We start from the raw sequence: 21304 nt of genomic DNA on the forward strand, positions 1-21304 counted from the left end.
TACATACCACCAAGCTTCATCCATCTTATTTATTGCAATAGAAAAATAACAAAAATAAAAGGAGGATATTGTTTAGTTTACAAGCTTGGTGACCTGTCATTAAATATAACGTATAATGCCAGTCAGTCTGCGAGTCAGTCAGTTAAGATGGGGGTAAATCAGTGAGAAACCAGAAAAGATGGATATTCCATTTTTAGATTGTATGCCGATATGACAATCCTGGTGGCATTCCGGTTTGGTCTTATTGTCTGGTCTGTTTGTGTGTGCCTGTGGGTTTCTTCTGAATGTTGTTGACTGTCCGTCATATCATGCATTAGTGTCCATCCAACTGTCTTCCTGTCTGTAGCCTTGCATAATTCTGTCGGTGTCAACTACCCTACCAGAGACATGTCAAATGTAGTGCACTATTTAGGGAAAAGGGTGCCATTTCTGACACAACCCATGTGTGTCGTCAATTTGTCTGTCCCCATGCCTCATTTCTTCTTATCCTCGTCTTTCTTGCGGTTAGGCTTGGGTGGGCCTGTCTGGGAGGCCAGGGAGCCCATGGCGTTTCGGATGGCCTCATTGTTAGGGTCGACACCTGGCAGGTTCTGCAGGACGCTTTGGAGGAACTCTGGGTCCTGCATCACATCATAGTCATCCTCCTCCTGAGGAAGGACCACAAGGCACATCATTAATAAGGGCACTGATTATATATTCTGTTTGTTGTCAGCACCATTTCAGCAGGTCAAATTCCTGGTACATGTACTTGCAAATAGAGGTGATTCTGATTGGAAGGGAGATGGAGAACTTACACATGAATGAGACAAAACATCAGTGACTAAATCGAGAAAGGGCGTGTTTCATAAACTGCAACTGGGAAATTTTTGCGGACCGACATCACACGACTGTATTGAAAAACAAACTATAAGGTTTCTGATTTCATTGATCATGCGAGTTACCTACCTTGGCAGTTTCAGTGTCGATGAGGGCACCTGTGTCCATAGCATCTCCATACTCTAATCACAGGGACGGGTTGGTAGGAAATGGAGGGAGTCAAAATCAAATAAAATGTATATCATATGGAAACTATGTATCTGGAAATGTCAAGTGGCCGCATCTGTCCCTTTGTTTTGGTTTGCGGTGTTACAGTCCAGATCATTGGTAAGTACCAAGCTTTAAAACGTTAAAAAAAACCTACCTAGGGTCCATTTTTAATCATCCACACCGCAAAGTGTGTGTGTGTGTGTGTGTGTGTGTGTGTGGGTGCTATTCTGAAAGCATGAGTGTGGATGGTTATTATAACGCACCCTCTCCGGCCAGAGACATCCGCATGGCGTATGCAACCTGCTCCTCCTCTGTCATATTGCTGAAGTCAGGCAGCACTGCAGCACCACCCGTCTCTGGCTGAGACACCGACATCTTTAGCAGGGCCTCCTCGGATTCTGAGAGCGAGTCAATTAAACAATTACAGTACAAACATCTATATTTTCCTTTATACCTAACATGCGTAAGAAATTAGAATGGTTATGCATAAATAATACAGCAGACAAAAGCGATACACTGTGGCTCAGTTGGTAGAGCATGGTGTTTGCAACGCCAGCGTGGTGTGTGCAATGCCAGGGTTGTGGGTTTGATTCCCACGGGGGGCCAGTACAAAAAAAAAAAAAAAAAATGCATGAAATGAAATGTATGAAAATGTATGCATTCACTACTGTAAGTCGCTCTAGATAAGTGTCTGCTAAATGACTAAAACATTTAAAAAAATGTTTAAAAAAAAACTTACTCACTACATATGCACACATATCTATCCCTACCCTCCCTTTCTTTACTGTCTGCTGTGGTGACATCGGCTACAGAAGCAACGACCACCTGGCGAGCCTCCTCCTCCTGCCTTTGTCTCTGCTCCTCCATGGACACACGCAGAGCCTGAGTAGAGAGGGACACACAGTTAGATAAAGGCCAGAAAAACTGTATGCTGGTAACTCTGGTTCACTGATTAAGGTCACTCTGGATAAGAGCATCTGCTAAATGACCGAAATGTAAATGCAAAAATGGCACTTTAAAAGGAATCCTATTGCATTTTTACCAGAGCAAGCTCGGGGTCGGCGCTGGGGTCCACGCCAAACTCAAAGTCGCTGGCGCCCAGGCCCATTATGGAGCCTCCTTCCCCAGCCAGGATGGGGGAGGAGAGCAGGGCGTCAGCCAGGCTAGGCCCTGGGGGTACAGTCACGAGGTGGGAACCCGTACCCTCCTTCCCATTCAGAGTGTTGATGAAGGCAGTCAGCTTCTCCGTATTAAACTCCTGGAGGACGATGGAGGAAGAGACACACAATAGAGAATATGGGAGAAGGGGAGAGAGAATGAACCATTCAAGAGTTAATACTGTGTTATCTATGAAAATGTATAAAATAAATGTATTTAGCTTGGAATGGAAACAAGCAGGAGTTAAAACCAAGGAATTGTGTTAATCACACCCCCCCCCCGGAAAGTATTCAGATCCCTTGACCTTTCCCACATTTTGTTAGGTTACTGCCTTATTCTAAAATGTATTAAATTGCCCCCCCCTCTCAATCCACACCCCCCCATAATGACAAAGCAAAAACACATTTTTGCTAATATTAAAATAAAATAAAAAACATACCTTAGTTACCTAAGTATTCAGACCTTTTGCTAGGAGACTTGAAATTGAGCTCAGGTGCATCCTGTTTCCATTGATCATCCTTGAGATGTTTCCACAACTTGGGAGTCCACCTGTGGTAAATTCAATTGATTGGACATGATTTGGAAAGGCACACACCTGTCTATATAAGGTCCCAAGGTTGACTGCATGTCAGAACAAAAACCAAGCAATGAGGTCAAGGGAATTGTCCGTAGAGCTCCGAAAAAGGATTGTGGCAAGGCACAGATCTGGGGAAGGGTATCAAAAAATGTCTGCAACATTGAAGGTCCCCAAGAACAGAGTTGCCTCCATCATTCTTAAATGGAAGAAGTTTGGAACCACCAAGACTCATCCTAGAGCTGGCCGCCCGGACAAATTGAGCAATCGGGGGAGAAGGGTCTTGGGCAGGGAGGTGACCAAGAACCCAATGGTCATTCTGACAGAGCTCCAGACTTCCTCTGTGGAGATGGGAGAACCTTCCAGAAGGATAACCATCTCTACAGCCCTCCACCAATAAGGCCTTCACGGTAGAATGGCCAGACAGACGCCACTCCTCAGTAAAAAGGCACGACATCCTGCTTGGAGTTTCACAAAAGGAACCTAAAAGGACACTCAGACCATGAGAAAAATTCTCTGATCTGATGAAACCAACATTGAACTCTTTGGCCTGAATGCCAAGTGTCACATCTGAGGAAACCTGGCAAAATCCCTACAGTGAAACATTGTGGTGGCAGCATCGTGCTGTGGGGATGTTTTTTCAGCGGCAGAGACTGGGAGACCAGTCAGGATCGAGGCAAAGATGAACAGAGCAAGTACAGAGAAACCCTTGATGAAAACCTGCTTCAGAGCGCTCAGGACCTCAGAATGGGGAAAAGATTCACCTTCAAACAGGACAACGACACTAAGCACACAGCCAAGATAATGCAGGAGTGGCTTCGGGGCAAATCTCTGAATGTCCTTGAGTGGCCCAGCAAGAGCCTAGACCCTGATCAAACATCTGTGGATAGACCTGAAGATAGCTGTGCAGCAACGCTCCCCATCCAACCTGACAGAGCTTGAGAGGATCTGGTGTGCCAAGCGTGTAGCGTCACACCCAAGAAGATTCGAGGCTGTAATCGTTGCTTAAGGTGCTTCAACAAAGTACTGAGTAAAAAAAATGAGCAAAAACACCTAAACCTGTTTTTGCTTTATCATTATGGGGTATTGTGTGTAGTTTGAGTGAAAAAATAAGGCTGTAACCTAACAAAATGTGGAAAAAGTAAAGGGGTCTGAATACTTTCTGTATATATATAAACAGTACCAGTCAAAAGTTTGGACACACCTACTCATTCCAGGGTTTTTCTTTATGTTGACTATTTTCTACATTGTAGAATAATAGTTGAGATATCGAAACTATGAAATAACACATGTAGTCATCATGTAGTAACCAAAAAAAAGTGTTAAACAAATCAAAATACATTTTATATTCTTCAAGAGTAGCATCCTTTGCCTTGACAGCTTTGCACACTCTTGGCATTCTCTCAACCAGCTTCACCTGGAATGCTTTTCTAACAGTCGAAGGAGTTCCCACATATGTTGAGCACTTGTTGGCTGCTTTCCCTTCACTCTGCGGTCCAACTCATCCCAAACCATCTCAATTGGGTTGAGGTTGGGTGATTGTGGAGGCCAGGTCATCTGATGCATCACTCCATCACTCTCCTTACTGGTCAAATAGCCCTTACACAGCCTGGAGGTGTGTGGGTCATTGTCCTGTTGAAAAACAAATGATAGTCCCACTAAACACAAACCATAACCAAATGGGATGGCGTATCGCTGCAGAATGCTGTGGTAGCCATGCTGGTTAAGTGTGCCTTGAATTCTAAATAAGTGAACGACAGTGTCACCAGAAAAGCACCCCCACACCTCCTCCTCCATGCTTCACAATGAGAACCACACACGCAGAGATCATCTGTTCACCTACTCTGCGTCTCACAATGAGACGGTGGTTGGAACCAAAAATCTCAAATTTGTACTCATTGGACCAAAAGGACAGATTTCCATCAGTCTAATGTCCATTGTTCCTGTTTCTTGGACCAAGCAAGTCTCTTCTTCTGATTTGGTGTCCTTTAGTAGTGGTTTCTTTGCAGCAATTCGACCATGAAGGCATGATTCATGCAGTCCCCTCTGAACAGTTGATGTTGAGATGTGTCGGTTACTTGAACTCTGTGAAGCATTTATTATTTGGGCTGCAATTTCTGAGGCTATTAACTCTAATGAACTTATCCTCTGCAAATCAAATCAAATTTTATTGGCAACATACGTGTCCAGCAGATGTTACTACGGATGTAGTGAAATGCTTGTGTTTCTAGCTCCAACAGTGCAGTAATATCTAACAAGTAATATCTAACAATACACAGAAATCTGAAGCAAAGGAATTAAGAATGTATAAATACTTGGACAAGCAATGTCAGAGCGGCATAGACTAAGATACAGCAGAATAGAATACAGTATATACATATGAGATGAGTAATACAAAATATGTGAACATTATTAAAGTGACTAGTGTTCTACTATTAAAGTGGCCAGTGATTTCAAGTCTATGTATAATGTGCTAGTGATGGCTATTTAACAGTCTGATGGCCTTGAGATAGAAGCTGTTTTTCAGTCTCTCGGTCCCAGCTTTGATGCACCTGTACTGACTTTGCCTTCTGGATGATAGCGGGGTGAACAAGCAGTGGCACAGGTGGTGGTTGTCTTTGATGATCTTTTTGGCCTTCCTGTGACATCGGGTGCTGTAGGTGTCCTGGAGGGAAGGTAGTTTGCCCCGGGTGATGCGTTGTGCAGATTGCACCACCCTCTGGAGAGCCCTGCGGTTGTGGGCGGAACAGTTTCCATACCAGGAAGTGATACAGCCCGACAGGATGCTCTCAATTGTGCATCTGTAAAAGTTTGAGGGTTTTAGGTGCCAAGCCAAATTACTTCAGCCTCCTGAGGCACTGTTGCGCCTTCTTCACCACACTGTCTGTGTGGGTGGACCATTTTAGTTTGTCGGTGATGGATATGCCGAAGAACTTGAAGCTTTCCACCTTATCCACTGCGGTCCCGTCAATGTGGATTTGGGGGTGCTCCCTCTGATTTTCCTGAAGTCCATGATCAGCTCCTATGTTTTGTTGACATTGAGTGAGAGGTTATTTTCCTGGCACCACACTCCCAGGGCCCTCACTTCCTTCCTGTAGGCTGTCCTGTCATTGTTGGAAATCAAGCCTACTACTGTTGTGTCGTCTGCAAACTTGATGACTGAGTTTGAGGCGTGCGTGGCCACGCAGTCATGGGTGAACAGGGAGTACAAGAGAGGGCTGAGCACACAGCCTTGTGGGGCCCCAGTGTTGAGGATCAGCGAAGCGGAGGTGTTGTTTTCTACCTTTACCACCTGGGGGCGGCCTGTCAGGAAGTTGCACAGGGCGGGGTTCAGAGCCAGGGCCCTCAAGCTTCATGATACGCTTGGAAGGTACTATGGTGTTGAATGCTGAGCTAAAGTCAATGAACAGCATTTTTACATAGGTATTCCTCTTGTCCAGATGGGACAGGGCGGTGTGCAGTGAGATATCATCGTCTGTAGATCTTTTGGGGAGGTAAGCAAATTGAAGTGGGTCTAGGGTGTCAGGTAAGGTAGAGGTGATATGATCCTTGACTAGTCTCTCAAAGCACTTCATGATGACAGAAGTGAGTGCTACGGGGCGATAGTAATTTAGTTCAGTTACCTTTGCCTTCTTGGGTACAGGAACAATGGTGGACACTCCAGCCAGCTGGTCTGCGCATGCTCAGAGGACGTGGCTAGGGATGCCGTCTGGGCCAGCAGCCTTGCGGGGGTTGACGCGCTTAAATTACATACTCACGTCGGCCACTGAGAATTTGAACCCACAGTCCTTGGTAGAGGGCTGCGTCGGTGGCACTGTGTAATCCTCAAAGTGGGTGAAGGTGTTTAGCTTGTCCGGATGCAAGACAGTGTCCGCGATGTGGCTGGTTTTCCCTTTGTAGTCCGTGATTGTCTTTAGACCCTGTCACATACGTCTCATGACTGAGCCGTTGAATTGCGACTCCAGTTTGTCTTTATACTGATGTTTTGCCTGTTTGATTGCCTTACGGAGGGAATAACTACACTTTGTGTAGTTATAACTACACAATAACTACACCATATTACCAGTCACTTTAAACGCGGTGGTTCGCGCTTTCAGTTTTGCGCGACTTTCTGGTTAGTGTAGGTTTTAATAGTCCGTGGGTACAACATCTCCTATACACTTCCTGATAAACTAGGTCACCGTAACAGTGTATTAGTCAATGTTATTCTCAGAGGCTACCCAGAACATATCCCAGTCTGCTTGATCAAAACAATCTTGAAGCGTGGATTCCGATTGGTCAGACCAGCATTGAATAGTCCTTAGCACGGGTAATTCCTGTTTGAGTTTCTGCCAATAGGAAGGCAGAAGAAAAATGGAGTCGTGACCAGATTTGACGAAGGGAGGGCCTTATAGGCATCCCGGAAGTTGGAGTAGCAGTGGTCGAGTGTTTTAGCAGCGCGAGTACTAGTCAATATGTTGATAGAACTTCGGTAGCATTTTCCTCAAATTTTCTTTGCTAAAATCCTCAGCTACAATAAACGTATACCACCCCTACCTTGTCACAACACAAATGATTGGCTCAAACACAATAAGGAAATAAAATCCACAAATGCTCTTTTAACAAGTCACACCTGTTAATTGAAATGCATTCCAGGTGACTACCTCATGAAGCTGGTTGAGAAAATGCCAAGAGTGTACAAAGCTGTCATCAAGACAAAGGGTGGATACTTTGAAGAATCTCAATATAAAATAGAACACTATTTGGTTACCACATGATTCCACGTGATATTTCATTTGCTGTCTTCTCTATTATTCTACAATGTAGAAAATAGTAAAAATAAAGAAAAACCCTAGGTGTGTCCAAACTTTTGACTGGTGTGTGTATGCATGCATGTATGTATGCAGGTACAGTGAGTGCCATAATTCATTGGACAGTGACAATTTTTGGGTTATTTTGGTTCTGTACTCTAGCACTTTGAGTTTGACAATGAGGGTGAAGTGCAGACTGTCAGCTTTAATTTGAGGGTATTTTCATACATATTGGATGAACCGTTTAGAAATTATAAAAGCTTTTGTACATAGTCCCCCCCCCCATTTTCGGGCATCAAAAAACATTGGACAGTTTAACATAATGTAGAATAAAGTAATCATTGTTAATATTTAGTCACATATCCTTTGCATGCAATGACTGCTTGAAGTCTGCGATGAATCGACATCACCAGACGCTGGGTATCTTCCCTGGTGATGCTCCGCCAGGCCTGTACTGCAGCCATCTTCAGCTCCTGCTTCTTTTGGGGACTTATTGCCTTCAGTCTCCTCTTCAGCATGTAAAATGCATGTTCAATTGGATTCAAATCCGGTGATTGATGGCCAAAAAGTGGAAAATCCTTGACTGGCCGTGTCAAAAACCTCTTCGTTGCTCTAGCAGTATGTTTAGGGTCATTGTCTTGTTGCATGATTAAGTGCCGTCCAATGAGTTTGGAGGCATTTGGTTTTATCTGAGCAGATAAAATATTTCTGTAGACTTCAGAATTCATTGTTCTACTTCTGTCTGCAGTCATCATCGATGAAGACAAGTGAGCCTGTTCCACTGGCAGCCATACAGGCCCAAGCCATAACACCCCCTCCACCATGTTTCATGGATGAGGTGATATGCTTTGTCTCATCTGTCCACAATACTTTTTCCCCAGAACTCTTGTGGTTCTTTTAGGTGCTTTTTAGCAAACTGTAATCTCTCCTTTCTGTTCTTCAGACTTATCAGTGGTTTGCATCTTGTAGTGTACCGTCTGTAGTCCTGCTGGTGTAGTCTTCCACGTATGGTAGACTTTGACACATCTACACCTGCATCCAGGAGAGTGTTTTTGATCTGTTGGGCTGTTGTCAGGGGGGGTTTTCTTCACCATAGAGTATTCTCCGGTCATCCACTACAGTGGTCTTCCTCAGTCTACTGGGTCTTTTGACATAATTGAGTTCACCGTTTTTTTTCCCCTCGTTAATGATGAACCAAACTGTTGACATGGGCATGCTCAGGGTTTTTGCAATGTTCCTGATTGATTTTAATTTCTGAGCCTTATGACGGCCAGCTTCATTTGCATCGACACTGCTGTCTTCCTCGTGTTGTCACACCCCAACAACCTCCAAAGGCAATAGCAGTCTAGAATCAATACATTCATCAACAGCTCTCCTGCATTCACTAACGACACAAATGAATACACCTGCCTAACGACACACATCTGTAAAGCCAATTCAACAAATACTTGTAGTACCTTAAAATGGGGGGACCATGTACAAAAGGTGCTATCATTTCTAAACGGTTCATCCGATAAGCTGACAGTCTGCACTCACCCTCATTGTCATTGTATCCTTTCAAACTCGAAGTGCTAGAGTACAGAACCAAAATAACAAAAAAATTGTCACTGTCCAATGAATTATGGTGCTCACTGTATGTATGCATGTACGTACAGTTGAAGTCGGAAGTTTACAAACACCTTAATCAAATACATTTAAACTCAGTTTCACAATTCCTGACCTTTAATCCTAGTAAAAATGCCCTGTCTTAGGTCAGTTAGGATCACCACTTTATTTTAAGAATGTGAAATGTCAGAATAATAGTAGAGAAAATGATTTATTTCAGCTTTTATTTCTTTCATCACATTCCTAGTGGGTCAGAAGTGTACATACACTCAATAAGTATTTGGTAGCATTGCCTTTAAATTGTTTCACTTGGGTCAAACGTTTCGGGTAGCCTTCCACAATCTTCACACAATAAGTTGGGTGAATGTTGGCTCATTCCTCCTGACAGAGTTGGTGTAACTTAGTCAGGTTTGTAGGCCTCCTTGCTCGCACACACATTTTCAGTTCTGCCCACAACTTTTCTATAGGATTGGCCACTCCAATACCTTGACTTGACCTTGACTTGTCCTTAAGCCATTTTGCCACAAATTTGGAAGTATGCTTGGGGTCATTATCCATTTGGAAGACCCATTTGCGACCAAGCTTTAACTTCCTGACTGATGTCTTGAGATGGTGCTTCAATATATCCACATAATTTCCCTTCCTAATAATGCCATCTATTTTGTGAAGTGCACCAGTCCCTCCTGCAGCAAAGCACCCCCACAACATGATGCTCCCACCCCTGTGCTTCACAGTTGGGATGGTGTTCTTTGGCTTGCAAGCCTCCCCCTTTTTCCTCCAAACATAACAATGGTCATTATGGCCAAACAGTTATATTTTTGTTTCATCAGACCAGAGGACATTTCTCCAAAAAGTACGATCTTTGTCCCCATGTGCAGTTGCAAACCATAGTTTGGCTATTTTATGGCAGTTTTGGAGCAGTGGCTTCTTCCTTGCTGAGCGGCCTTTCAGGTTATGTCGACATAGGACTCGTTTTACTGTGGATATAGATACTTTTGTACGTGTTTCCTCCAGCATCTTCACAAGGTCCTTTGCTGTTGTTCTGGGATTGATTTGCACTTTTCGCACCAAAGTGCGTTCATCTCTTCATCGCATCTCCTTCCTGAGCGGTATGATGGCTGCGTGGTCCCATGGCATTTATACTTGTGTACTATTGTTTGTACAGATGAACGTGGTACCTTCAGGCGCTTGGAAATTGCTCCCAAGGATGAACCAGACTTGTGGAGGTCTACAATTTTGTTCTGAGGTCTTGGCTGATTTCTTTTGATTTTCCCATGATGTCAAGCAAAGAGGCACTGCGTTTGAAGGTAGGACTTGAAATACATCCACATGTACACCTCCAATTGACTCAAATTATGTCAATTAGCCTATCAGAAGCTTCTAAATCCATGACATCATTTTCTGGAAGTTTCCAAGCTATTTAAAGGCACAGTCAACTTAGCATATGTAAACTTCTGACCCACCGGAATTGTAATACAGTGATACACAATATAAGTGAAATAATCTGTCTGTAAACAATTGTTGGAAAAATTACTTGTGTCATGCACAAAGTAGATATCCTAACTGACTTGCCAAAACTATAGTTTGTTAACAAGAAATTTGTGGAGAGGTTGAAAAACTAGTTTTAATGACTCCAACCTAAGTGTATGTAAACTTCCGACTTCAACTGTATAAATAAAAAATAATAGGGCTAATTAAAAATACTGGCACAAGGAAACAATTCTTACCTCTTCCCCAAAATTAATAATATCCACATTGACCTTCTCTTTCTTTAAGCGCTTGGCCATTTTAACAAGCTGTGGGGGCCATAGATTGGGAGGAACGGAAGCAATGGAAGCAGAGGGGGAGAGAAAGACCAGTAACCATGGTGACAAGCTGCATGTCTATTGTTGAAAACACACCTTCTGTGGAACCAGCTATAATGTACATTCATTTTATACAAAAATTGTATGTGCCAGAGAATAGTACTATTGTGAGAAAAATGACATAATACTCTGTTAGGCTAGTTGCTATATCGTCAAAGTAAGAGAAATATATGTTTAGATAAGACACTGGTAGGTGGCAAACTCACATCCTTGTCACTGTCTTCCACAGGGCTGCCCACAAAGGCAATTATCCTCATCTTGTGGTTCTTCCCCTGTCTGTGCTTCAGGGCCAGCTACATAGACACGGAGAAAAACACATTATGCATGAACACACACAACACTAGCCTGCTCAATTGTAACATTTGTAACTCAGTGTAAAATAATTATTTGGCTTATATGACATTTTCAAAGAAATTTTCTGCAGAGGCAATGACACTCACATGGGCCACCCGGATGCCAGTGCAGAAGCAGATCTTGCCTTTGGGCTGGATAGCGTGCAGTTTGGACAGAATGCGGCCAGTGTCTGGGGTCAGTGTGGTCAAGACCTCACAGTTACTGCAGTCAAACATAAAAAATCCAACCAAACAGCATTAAAACTGGGAATGTCTGTCAGTCAAGGCATCAGTTTTCCACCTAAACACCACTATTTGATATCAGAGGCCTCCATTTTATTTTACAGGCCACACAGTTCAATTTGTCTCAGACTCACATGTTCATATGAAACACTAGTTTCAGAATAGTTGTTTGTTCTCCTAGTTCTCAGTCAGACAACTCACATTTTGAACACACAAAAAAACACAAGCTTACTTAGCCATCGAGATTAGGCCGACATTGTTCTCGGGGTTTGCCCGAGTTTTGGAGTGACAGACGATGTTGACGGCATCTTGCTGGGCTTGTAGTCTAGTGGGCAGGAAGTCTCCATTGCGCATATACTCACTATTGTCCACACTGGAGATGAGAGAGGGACATAAATGAGTCAGACTGGAGAACAATAGGATTATCAGAATGGTTAATGCTGCTAAGCAGAGCTGGGACGATAAACTGAAAAGTATCGACACCGATCATACAAATCATTCATCGCAGGCCTTTTGCTGACGTTCATTATGATAAGTAGCCTATACTAGAGAAATGTGAAGTTTGAAATTAAACAAGTGTACTAATATGGGTGATCGTTAATGGGCCAATTGATGGCTACTACAATCAAACTACCGGTAGTAGCAGTTTAAAACTTCTTATGGATGGGTGACAGTATTGAGTAGCTTGGATGAAGAAGGTGCCCAGAGTAAACTGCCTGCTACTCGGGCCCAGAGTCAAATATTTGCATATTATTAGTAGATTTGGATAGAAAACACTCTGAAGTTTCTAAAACTGTTTGAATGATGTCTGTGAGTATAACAGAACTCATTTGGCAGGCAAAAACCTGAGAAAAAAATCCAACCAGGAAGTGTGGAAATCTGAGGTTTGTAGTTTTTCAAGTGATTCCCTATCCAGTATACAGTGTCTGTGGGGTCACTTTGCACTGCCTAAGGCTTCCACTAGATGTCAACAGTCTTTAGAACATTGTTTCATGCTTCTACTGTGAATGGGGAGAGAATAAGAGGTCCTGGAGTCAGATGACTGAGAAAATGACATGAGCTCAGTGGCGCGCACTCCCGTGAGAGTTAGCTGTGTTCCTTTTCTTTTCTGAAGACAAAGGAATCGTCCGGTTGGAATATTATGGAAGATTTATGAAAAACATCCTAAAGATTGATTCTATACATCGTTTGACATGTTTCTACGAACTGTAATATCACTTTTTTGACTATTCGTCTGAACTACTGTGCGAGCACAGTGGATTTGGATTACTCGACGGAACGCGCTAACAAAAACGAGGGATTTGGACATAAAGGATGGCCTTTATCAAACAAAACAAACATTTATTGTGGAACTGGGATTCCTGGGAGTGCATTTTGATGAAGATCATCAAAGGTAAGTGAATATTTATAATGTTATTTGTGTCTTCTGTTGACTCCAAAGTGGCGGGTATCTGTATGGCTTGTTTTGATATCTGAGCGCTGTACTCAGATTATTGCAAAGTTTGCTTTCGCCAATAAGAATTTGTTTAAATCTGACACAGCGGTTGCATTAAGGAGAAGTGTATCTTTAATTCTGTGCATAACACTTGTATATTTTGTCAAAGTTTATGATAAGTATTTCTGTAAATTGATGTGGCTCTCTGCAAAGTCACCAGAGGTTTTGGAGGCAAAACATTACTGAACATAACGCAATGTAAACAGATTTTTGGATATAAATATGAACTTTATCGAACAAAATAGAGGTCGACCGATTATGATTTTTCAACGCCGATACTGATTACTGGAGGACCAAAAAAGCCGATACCGATTAATCGGCCGATTTTATTTATTTACTTGTAATAATGACAATTACAACAATACTGAATTAACACTTATTTTAACTTCATATAATACATAAATAAAATCAATTTAGCCTCATAAATAATGAAACATGTTCAATTCGGTTTAAATAATGCAAAACAAAGTGTTGGAGAAGAAAGTAAAAGTGCAATATGTGCCATGTAAGAAAGCTAACGTTTAAGTGCCTTGCTCAGAACATGGGAACATATGAAAGCTGCTGGTTCCTTTTAACATGAGTCTTCAATATTCCCAGGTAAGAAGTTTTAGGTTGTAGTTATTATAGGAATTATAGGACTATTTCTCTCTATACAATTTGTATTTCATATACCTTTGACTATTGGATGTTCTTATAGGCACTTTAGTATTGCCAGTGTAACAGTACAGCTTCCGTCCCTCTCCTCGCTCCTACCATGGCTCGAACCAGGAACACATCAACAACAGCCACCCTCGAAGCAGCGTTACCCATGCAGAGCAAGGGGAACAACCACTCCAAGTCTCAGAGCAAGTGACGTTTGAAACGCTATTAGCGCGCACCCCGCTAACTAGCTAGCCATTTCACATCGGTTACACCAGCCTAATCTTGGTAGTTGATAGGCTTGAAGGGGTGGGTATAATGTGTGGAACGTTCCAACAGGAATCTGTTCCAAAAAACGTAAAGTAAAAGGTTGCCAACCAACAACGCATACAAAGTAGCAACGCATACAAACCTAGCTAACTAGCTGCCGAATAGGCATCAACTCACCACGCAGCTTATTCTTAATGTTTGTCCATAGGCAACCAGAGTGAGGACAGACATTTTTCGGAATAAACGTGATGAGTGAAAAACGCAATGAAATAGACTACTCCCTAACCGGTATCTTATTCTGCCGCTATACAACTTTGTATGCGTTGTTTTTTGGCAACCTTGTTATTTACGAAGTTTTTGGAATAGATTCCTGTTGCAACTTTCCACAAATTATACCCACCCGGCTTGAAGTCATAAACAGCGCAATGCTTGAAGCACAGCGAAGGGCTGCTGGCAAAACGCACGAAAGTGCTGTTTGAATGAATGCTTACGAGCCTGCTGGTGCCTACCACTGCTCAGTCAGACTGCTCTATCAAATCATGGACTTAATTATAATATAATAAACACACAGAAATACGAGCCTTAGGTCATTAATATGGTCGAATCCGCAAACTATCATCTCAAAAACAAAAGTTTTTTCTTTCAGTGAAATACGGAACCGTTCCGTATTTTATCTAACGGGTGGCATCCCTAAGTCTAAATATTCCTGTTACATTGCACAATCTTCAATGTTATGTCATAATTACGTAAAATTCTGGCAAATTAGTTCGCAACGAGCCAGGCGGCCCAAACTGTTGCATATACCCTGACTCTGCGTGCAATGAACGCTAGAGATGTGACACAATTTCATGTTAGCAGGCAATATTAACTAAATATGCAGGTTTAAAAATATATACTTGTGTATTGATTTTAAAGAAAGGCATTGATGTTTATGGTTAGGTACATTGGTGCAACGCCAGTGCTTTTTTCACAAATGCGCTTGTTAAATCAACACCCGTTTGTCGAAGTAGGCTGTGATTCAATGAGAAATTAACAGGCACCGCATGGATTATATGCAATGCAGGACACCTTAGATAAACTAGTAATATCATCAACCATGTGTAGTTAACTAGTGATTATTTTAAGATTGATAGTTTTTTAGAAGATAAGTTTAATGCTAGCTAGCAACTTACCTTGGCTTCTTGCTGCCCTCGCGTAACAGGTAGTCAGCCTGCCATGCAGGCTCCTCGTGGAGTGCAATGTAAGGCAGGTGGTTAGAGCATTGGACTAGTAACCAAAGGTTGCAAAAATGAATCCCCCCTGAACAAGGCAGTTAACTCCCGTTCCTAGGCCGTCATTGAAAATAAGAATGTGCTCTTAACTTGTTACGGATAGGGGGCAGTATTTTCACGGCCGGATAAAAAAACGTACCCGATTTAATCTGATTATTACTCCTGCCCAGAAACTAGAATATGCATATAATTATTAGCTTTGGATAGAAAACACTCAAGTTTCTAAAACTGTTTGAATGGTGTCTGTGAGTATAACAGAACTCATTTGGCAGGCCAAAACCTGAGAAGATTCCAAACAGGAAGCGCCCTCTCTGACTATTTCTTGGCCTTCTTGATCATCTCTATCCAAAACAGGGAATCTCTGCTGTTACGTGACATTTTCTAACGCTCCCATAGGCTCTCAGAAGGCGCCAGAACGTTGAATGATGACTTTGCAGGCCATGGCTGAAAAACAGTAGCGCATTTGGTAAGTGGTCGATCTGAGAACAATGAGACTGGCGCACGCGTGCACGAGACGACTCCATGTTTTTATTTTCAGTCTTTGAACGAAAACAGGGTTTCCCGGTCGGAATATTATCGCTTTTTTACGAGAAAAATCGAATAAAAATTTATTTTAAACAGCGTTTGACATGCTTCGAAGTACGGTAATGGAATACTTTGAAATTTTTTGTCACGAAACGCGCCTGGCGCGTCACCCTTCGGATAGTGTCTTGAACGCACAACAAAACGCCGCTATTTGGATATAACTATGGATTATTTGGAACCAAACCAACATTTGTTATTGAAGTAGAAGTCCTGGGAGTGCATTCTGACGAAGAACAGCAAAGGTAATCAAATTTTTCTTATAGTAAATCTGAGTTTGGTGAGTACCAAACTTGGTGGGTGTCAAAATAGCTAGCCATGATGGCCGGGCTATCTACTCAGAATATTGCAAAATGTGCTTTCACCGAAAAGCTATTTTAAAATCGGACACCGCGATTGCATAAAGGAGTTCTGTATCTATAATTCTAAAATAATTGTTATGTTTTTTGTGAACGTTTATCGTGAGTAATTTAGTAAATTCACCGGAAGTGTTCGGTGGGAATGCTAGTTCTGAACGTCACATGCTAATGTAAAAAGCTGTTTTTTGATATAAATATGAACTTGATTGAACAAAACATGTATGTATTGTATAACATAATGTCCTAGGAGTGTCATCTGATGAATATCATCAAAGGTTAGTGCTGCATTTAGCTGTGGTTTTGTTTTTTGTGACATTATATGCTAGCTTGAAAAATGGGTGTCTGATTATTTCTGGCTGGGTACTCTGCTGACATAATCTAATGTTTTGCTTTCGCTGTAAAGCCTTTTTGAAATGGGACAGTGTGGTTAGATAAAGGAGAGTCTTGTCTTTAAAATGGTGTAAAATAGTCATATGTTTGAAAAATTGAAGTTTTCGGATTTTCCAGGACTTTGTATTTCGCGCCACGCCCATCATTGGATATTGGAGCAGGTGTTCCGCTAGCGGAACGTCTAGATGTAAGAGGTTAATCTGACTTGCCTAGTTAAATAAAAGGTGCACATTTAAAAAATTAATTAATTAATAAATAAAGAAAAAAAAAAAAAATCGGCAAATCAGTAGCCAAAAATATAGATTACCGATTGTTATGAAAACTTGAAATCGGCCCTAATTAATCGGCCATTTCGATTAATCGGTCGACCTCTAGAACAAAACATACATGTATTGTGTAACATGAAGTCCTATGAGTGCCATCTGATGAAGATCAAAGGTTAGTGATTAATTTTCTTTATTTCTGCTTTTTGTGACTCCTCTCTTTGGCTGGAAAATGGCTGTATGTTTTTTTGTGACTAGGTGCTGACCTAACATAATCGTTTGGTGTGCTTTCGCTGTAAAGCCTTTTTGAAATCGGACATTGTGGTTGGATTAATGAGAATCTTATCTTTAAAATGGTGTATAATACTTGTATGTTTGAGAAATTTTAATTATGAGATTTTTGCTGTTTTGAATTTGGTGCTCTGCACTTTCACTGGCTGTTGTCATATCGAACCAGTTAGGGATTTCAGCCATAAGAAGTTTTAAATGCTAATTTAAAATGCACATTAATGTTTTTGACTTATCGTTCCATTTATCATCATCACATCAATTCAGGCAATGTATAGCGGTATGGATTTTTGTCCATATTGCACAGCTCTATAAACACCTGCTTTCAGAATAGTGACACTGCAAAATGTAAAAGGTTAGCTAATGAAAGATATTGTAAACAGCTAGATAAAAATCAACAAATGCCATTCTTATGCCTATCTGGACTCTGGAGACTAGAATAGTTTGGATGACAGTTGAAACATTAAAAATAAACTGGTCATGGGAACATGTAGGATAGGAATGGGCAACGCCCGCCCCCCTTTAGAAGGCTGGCCTCATTAATAAATACTCACAGGGCTAGGGGACTCCAGCCAAGTAGCTAGAGCACCCAGGAATATTACATGTGTAAAGAAGCCAATTGATATACACCCGGAAACATGAACAACAACTAGGCTGAATAAATTGCAATCGAAGACAAACTGTTAGCTACAGTTAATGTCTGTCTAGCCAGCTAGCTAGCAATTAACGTTAGACAACCTCTTGTGATTAGCATACAAGCTAAGCTAACGTTTAGCTAAATGGCAGGCAAAGCTAGTTTATAACATTATATGCTAGTAGGCAAACGGGTGCCATTGGTTTATTATCCATTTGTTCAAAGTGACAAGTAACGTATATGATAATGAAAAGCGTTGACGAATTTTGCCCCTTGATGTTCCCTGACACCGATAACGTTAGCTAGCTAGCTAATGACTCAGCCAGGACAGCCAGTCAGTATTAGTAATCCCCCTATTTCACTGGTTTAGCTAGCATAAACAATTTTACCCCAAGAAGTATACAATTGCGTCGGCGTTTCCTTCCCTTCATTGTAACGTATAAAGAAATCCTTTATGAAACAGATATAAATCAAACAAGATGTGTGTTATTCTTACCACACCATAGTACTTTCGAGTCCCATTTTGAAAACTTTCTGGTCGCTCTCTGACAATGTAAGGACGTCACTGTCTACTAGAGAGAAGAAACGAGACATGTGATTGGCTAATAGATGTTTTAGCTGACAATGTGCAGCTAAAATGAGTCAGCGAGTTGTTTTGATTCTGGATGGCCAAATAGCTACCAACAATGACAAGAAACTGCCATGCGTGAGTAAGTGATTCGTTTCAGTTAGTTTCATTCTTGTTCTTGATACCATGTCTTGTTTTGACTGATTTCATGTCAATGCTCATATGGCTAAAATGAACTAGCTACATAACCAACAACTGTAAATATAGTTTACATGTTGTCAATAATCCAAGCCAAGTCTGTTTTGCCCCAAAGTTGCGCACACGTCGGTTTTGTTACGAAACAACCAACCCATCTATGGCACCTCATATCAAAGACCCTTGCTTTTTTTTCTGATACCCAAATGTGTAATCATTCCTCCAAGCATATTCATAATACAATTTTAAATAATATAAACAGCACATCATGTAAATTATGCACAAATATTTTTTAGGGTTAGGGTTCTTTCAAGACAGAATGATTGCATTATTTCTCTTTAATGAATTCAGGGAGCAATACAATATGAAAACATGCCAGTTCTCCAAGAACAGAAATAAAAATGTGCAATTGACAGCATATGAAAAGGCATTTCTGTGATTCCAATATACAGTACCAGTCAAAAGTTTGGACACACCTACTAATTCAAGGGTTATTCTTTCTACATTATAGAATAATATTGAATACATCAAAACTATGAAATGTCACATGGAATCATGTAGTAACCAAAAAAGTGTTAAACAAATAAAAATATATTTAGCTTATGTAACCTTCCTGGTCTGGTCCCTCAAGTCACTGAGTCAACACAGGATGGAGCAATGGATGGATAGTATATTTATTTCCAAAGCTGCAATGATGGGACACACACAGTATGAATGAATGATCATTAGTCGACAGGATATAAATAGCACTCCCACAGCAATTCTCCATAAATCTGCTGTATAATATACTAACAAAAAAACTATCAAAATGTCTATCAAGGTCATCGTGATCATATAGTGGATTTAACCATTTCTAATAATTCCTATAATAAAAATAAATACATTGTTTCCATGTGTAATCTCATATTTACAGCATCATCCATTTTAGTATTCAAAATATATAAAAAATAACTGAAATTACTCAATGTCACACTTGCGGCAAAGAAATATAATACACTTAGAATGTGATACATATTTGCCTCAACTAACAAAACCAGGCTAATACGCTGGCTGGTGCTTATGAGTTTATAAAACATATACATTTGTCATAAATGACCTGCAATGATGGGACACACACAGTATGGATGAATGATCATTAGTCGATGGGATATAAATAGCACTCCTAAAGAAGATGCATTTTCGAGTCAGCTACCAATTTCAAAGAGGGAACTTTAGCTAGCATAAAACCCACAAGGAAATCTGAGATTCGGCAAATAACAGAGTGGTTTATTTGAAGCCAAAACAACAACAGTAGTTACTAATAACATACAATGTAAAAGGTGGATTTTACAAATTTCTCTCCCGGGACCATTCAATTTTCAACTCAACCATAGCAATTCTGCATAAATCTGCTGTGGATTACCCAGAATCCCAGAATTTTATCACTGAGTATATTAGACAATGTAAACACACTAATCTACCAGGAGTTGGCATAATACCCATTTTATGCAGGAATTTAAAATGTAATTACACTGTTACACTTACAAACCATAACGCAAAAATATTGCTGATTACAAAGCTGATTGTCACCAAAAACTTAGTCACTTAGTCTCCCCCACCTCACTTCTCTCCCAGTCAATATCATCTTTGCTCGAGCCTTGAATTGACTGTGTGTGAATGATGTCATGGGTCTTAGAGACAGCACACACTTCTATAAAAGAGATTGCTTCTTCTAGGCAAATGTTGTAATGTTTCCCTATATTGGCATCACTCCGCGACGGAGGGATACATCCAAGGTGAGAATTTACAGATTTACTCCCGTGTACACCTATGTCAGGGCTGGGGTCCGCCCCTATATATAGACCCCATGGCCGCGACACACATTGCCTTTCATTTTCTCGGTGGACGTCCGTATGGTTTGAACTCTCCCAGGGCGTCGGAACCCTGCTCCGTGGCCTTGCTGGCTTGGCTGAGCTTATGGCTTCCCTTTTTGACAGGTGTGAGGGTGGCACCCCCCTGGAGAGCCGCATACCTCATGTATGCACTGCCTGGGTTTGAGCCACGCGGAGAGGGCGGTGGAGCGCCCTACTGGATGCCTGTTTTGTGGTGTTCTCAGAACCCCTGCGCCTGGCGTGATTGGAGGCCATGCGTGAGTGGGTCGGCCAGGCTCGGGCTCAGGCTGGGGACGAGCTCCCTCCTTCAGGAGTTGTGCGCCAGCAAGCTGTTAGGCCCTCTACTGGGCACAGTACCCCTCCCAGGAAGCTTGCCCGGAGCGACCGCAGGCAGAGCCCAGCTGCAGCTAGTCCTGGACGGGGCAGGAGTCAGACCGCTGGGACCACCTTGAACGGAGGGCGCATGCCCTGTGTCAGGAGGTTGATAGCTTCGATGGCGACGACAGCTGTTCCCTGTTGGCCAGTGATAGGATGTTCCTGGGGGACGATGCTGGCACTGTTCACTACCATGAAGGGGCTACCAGGCTGACAGGCCATCAGAAGCCGGCGGTGGGGCTTCATCGCCCCCAGCGGCTCAAGAGGCTATGAGGGACCTACTCACTCAGGTAGTCACTGCACTGGACATCAAACTGGTGGACAGTGATGACTCTCCATCTGTCCCCATCTCTATTGAGTTCCGCGAGGCCTTGCAGGAGAGCTGGGCCTCTGCCAGGGGGACCTTCCAACTCACAGCAGAGTTATGGAGTTATGTGGTGGGCACAGAGTCACTCGGCCTCCGGGAGTACCTGACCATGGACACCATGATGGCTGCCGTGGGCCTTCTTGA

At 42.0% G+C, this 21304-nt stretch overlaps 1 protein-coding gene across 6 annotated transcripts; it reads right to left on the bottom strand.

The window, feature by feature from the left end:
* Positions 1-15: 15 nt before the first annotated feature.
* LOC115176088 (26S proteasome non-ATPase regulatory subunit 4) lies at positions 16-18385 on the bottom strand. 6 transcript variants are annotated; one of them, XM_029735896.1, is made up of 10 exons: positions 18281-18385; positions 11826-11966; positions 11459-11573; positions 11225-11311; positions 10881-10949; positions 2069-2284; positions 1812-1908; positions 1290-1424; positions 946-998; positions 16-647 (listed from the first exon to the last, which is right to left on the bottom strand). In XM_029735896.1, exons 1-10 carry the CDS (start codon positions 18376-18378, stop codon positions 474-476), a joined length of 1185 nt encoding a protein of 394 aa, XP_029591756.1. In that variant the 5' UTR covers positions 18379-18385; the 3' UTR covers positions 16-473. The 6 variants fall into 6 exon arrangements, with proteins under 6 accessions (XP_029591756.1, XP_029591754.1, XP_029591751.1 ...); XM_029735894.1 differs by having other exon boundaries at positions 1797-1908; XM_029735891.1 differs by having other exon boundaries at positions 1770-1908.
* Between the last annotated feature and the right edge of the window lie 2919 nt (positions 18386-21304).

This window comes from Salmo trutta, chromosome 36, assembly GCF_901001165.1.
Source record: "Salmo trutta chromosome 36, fSalTru1.1, whole genome shotgun sequence".
NCBI lineage: Eukaryota > Metazoa > Chordata > Actinopteri > Salmoniformes > Salmonidae > Salmo > Salmo trutta.

Coding starts and splice junctions, on each gene's coding strand:
- LOC115176088 (XM_029735890.1), bottom strand. CDS start 18,378: ATGTCTCGTTTCTTCTCTCTAGTAGACAGTGACGTCCTTACATTGTCA. Junction 2,285..10,880: donor TTATTAATTTTGGGGAAGAG/GTAAGAATTGTT, acceptor ATCGTCCTCCAG/GAGTTTAATACGGAGAAGCT. Junction 999..1,289: donor GATGTCTCTGGCCGGAGAGG/GTGCGTTATAAT, acceptor CCCTGTGATTAG/AGTATGGAGATGCTATGGAC.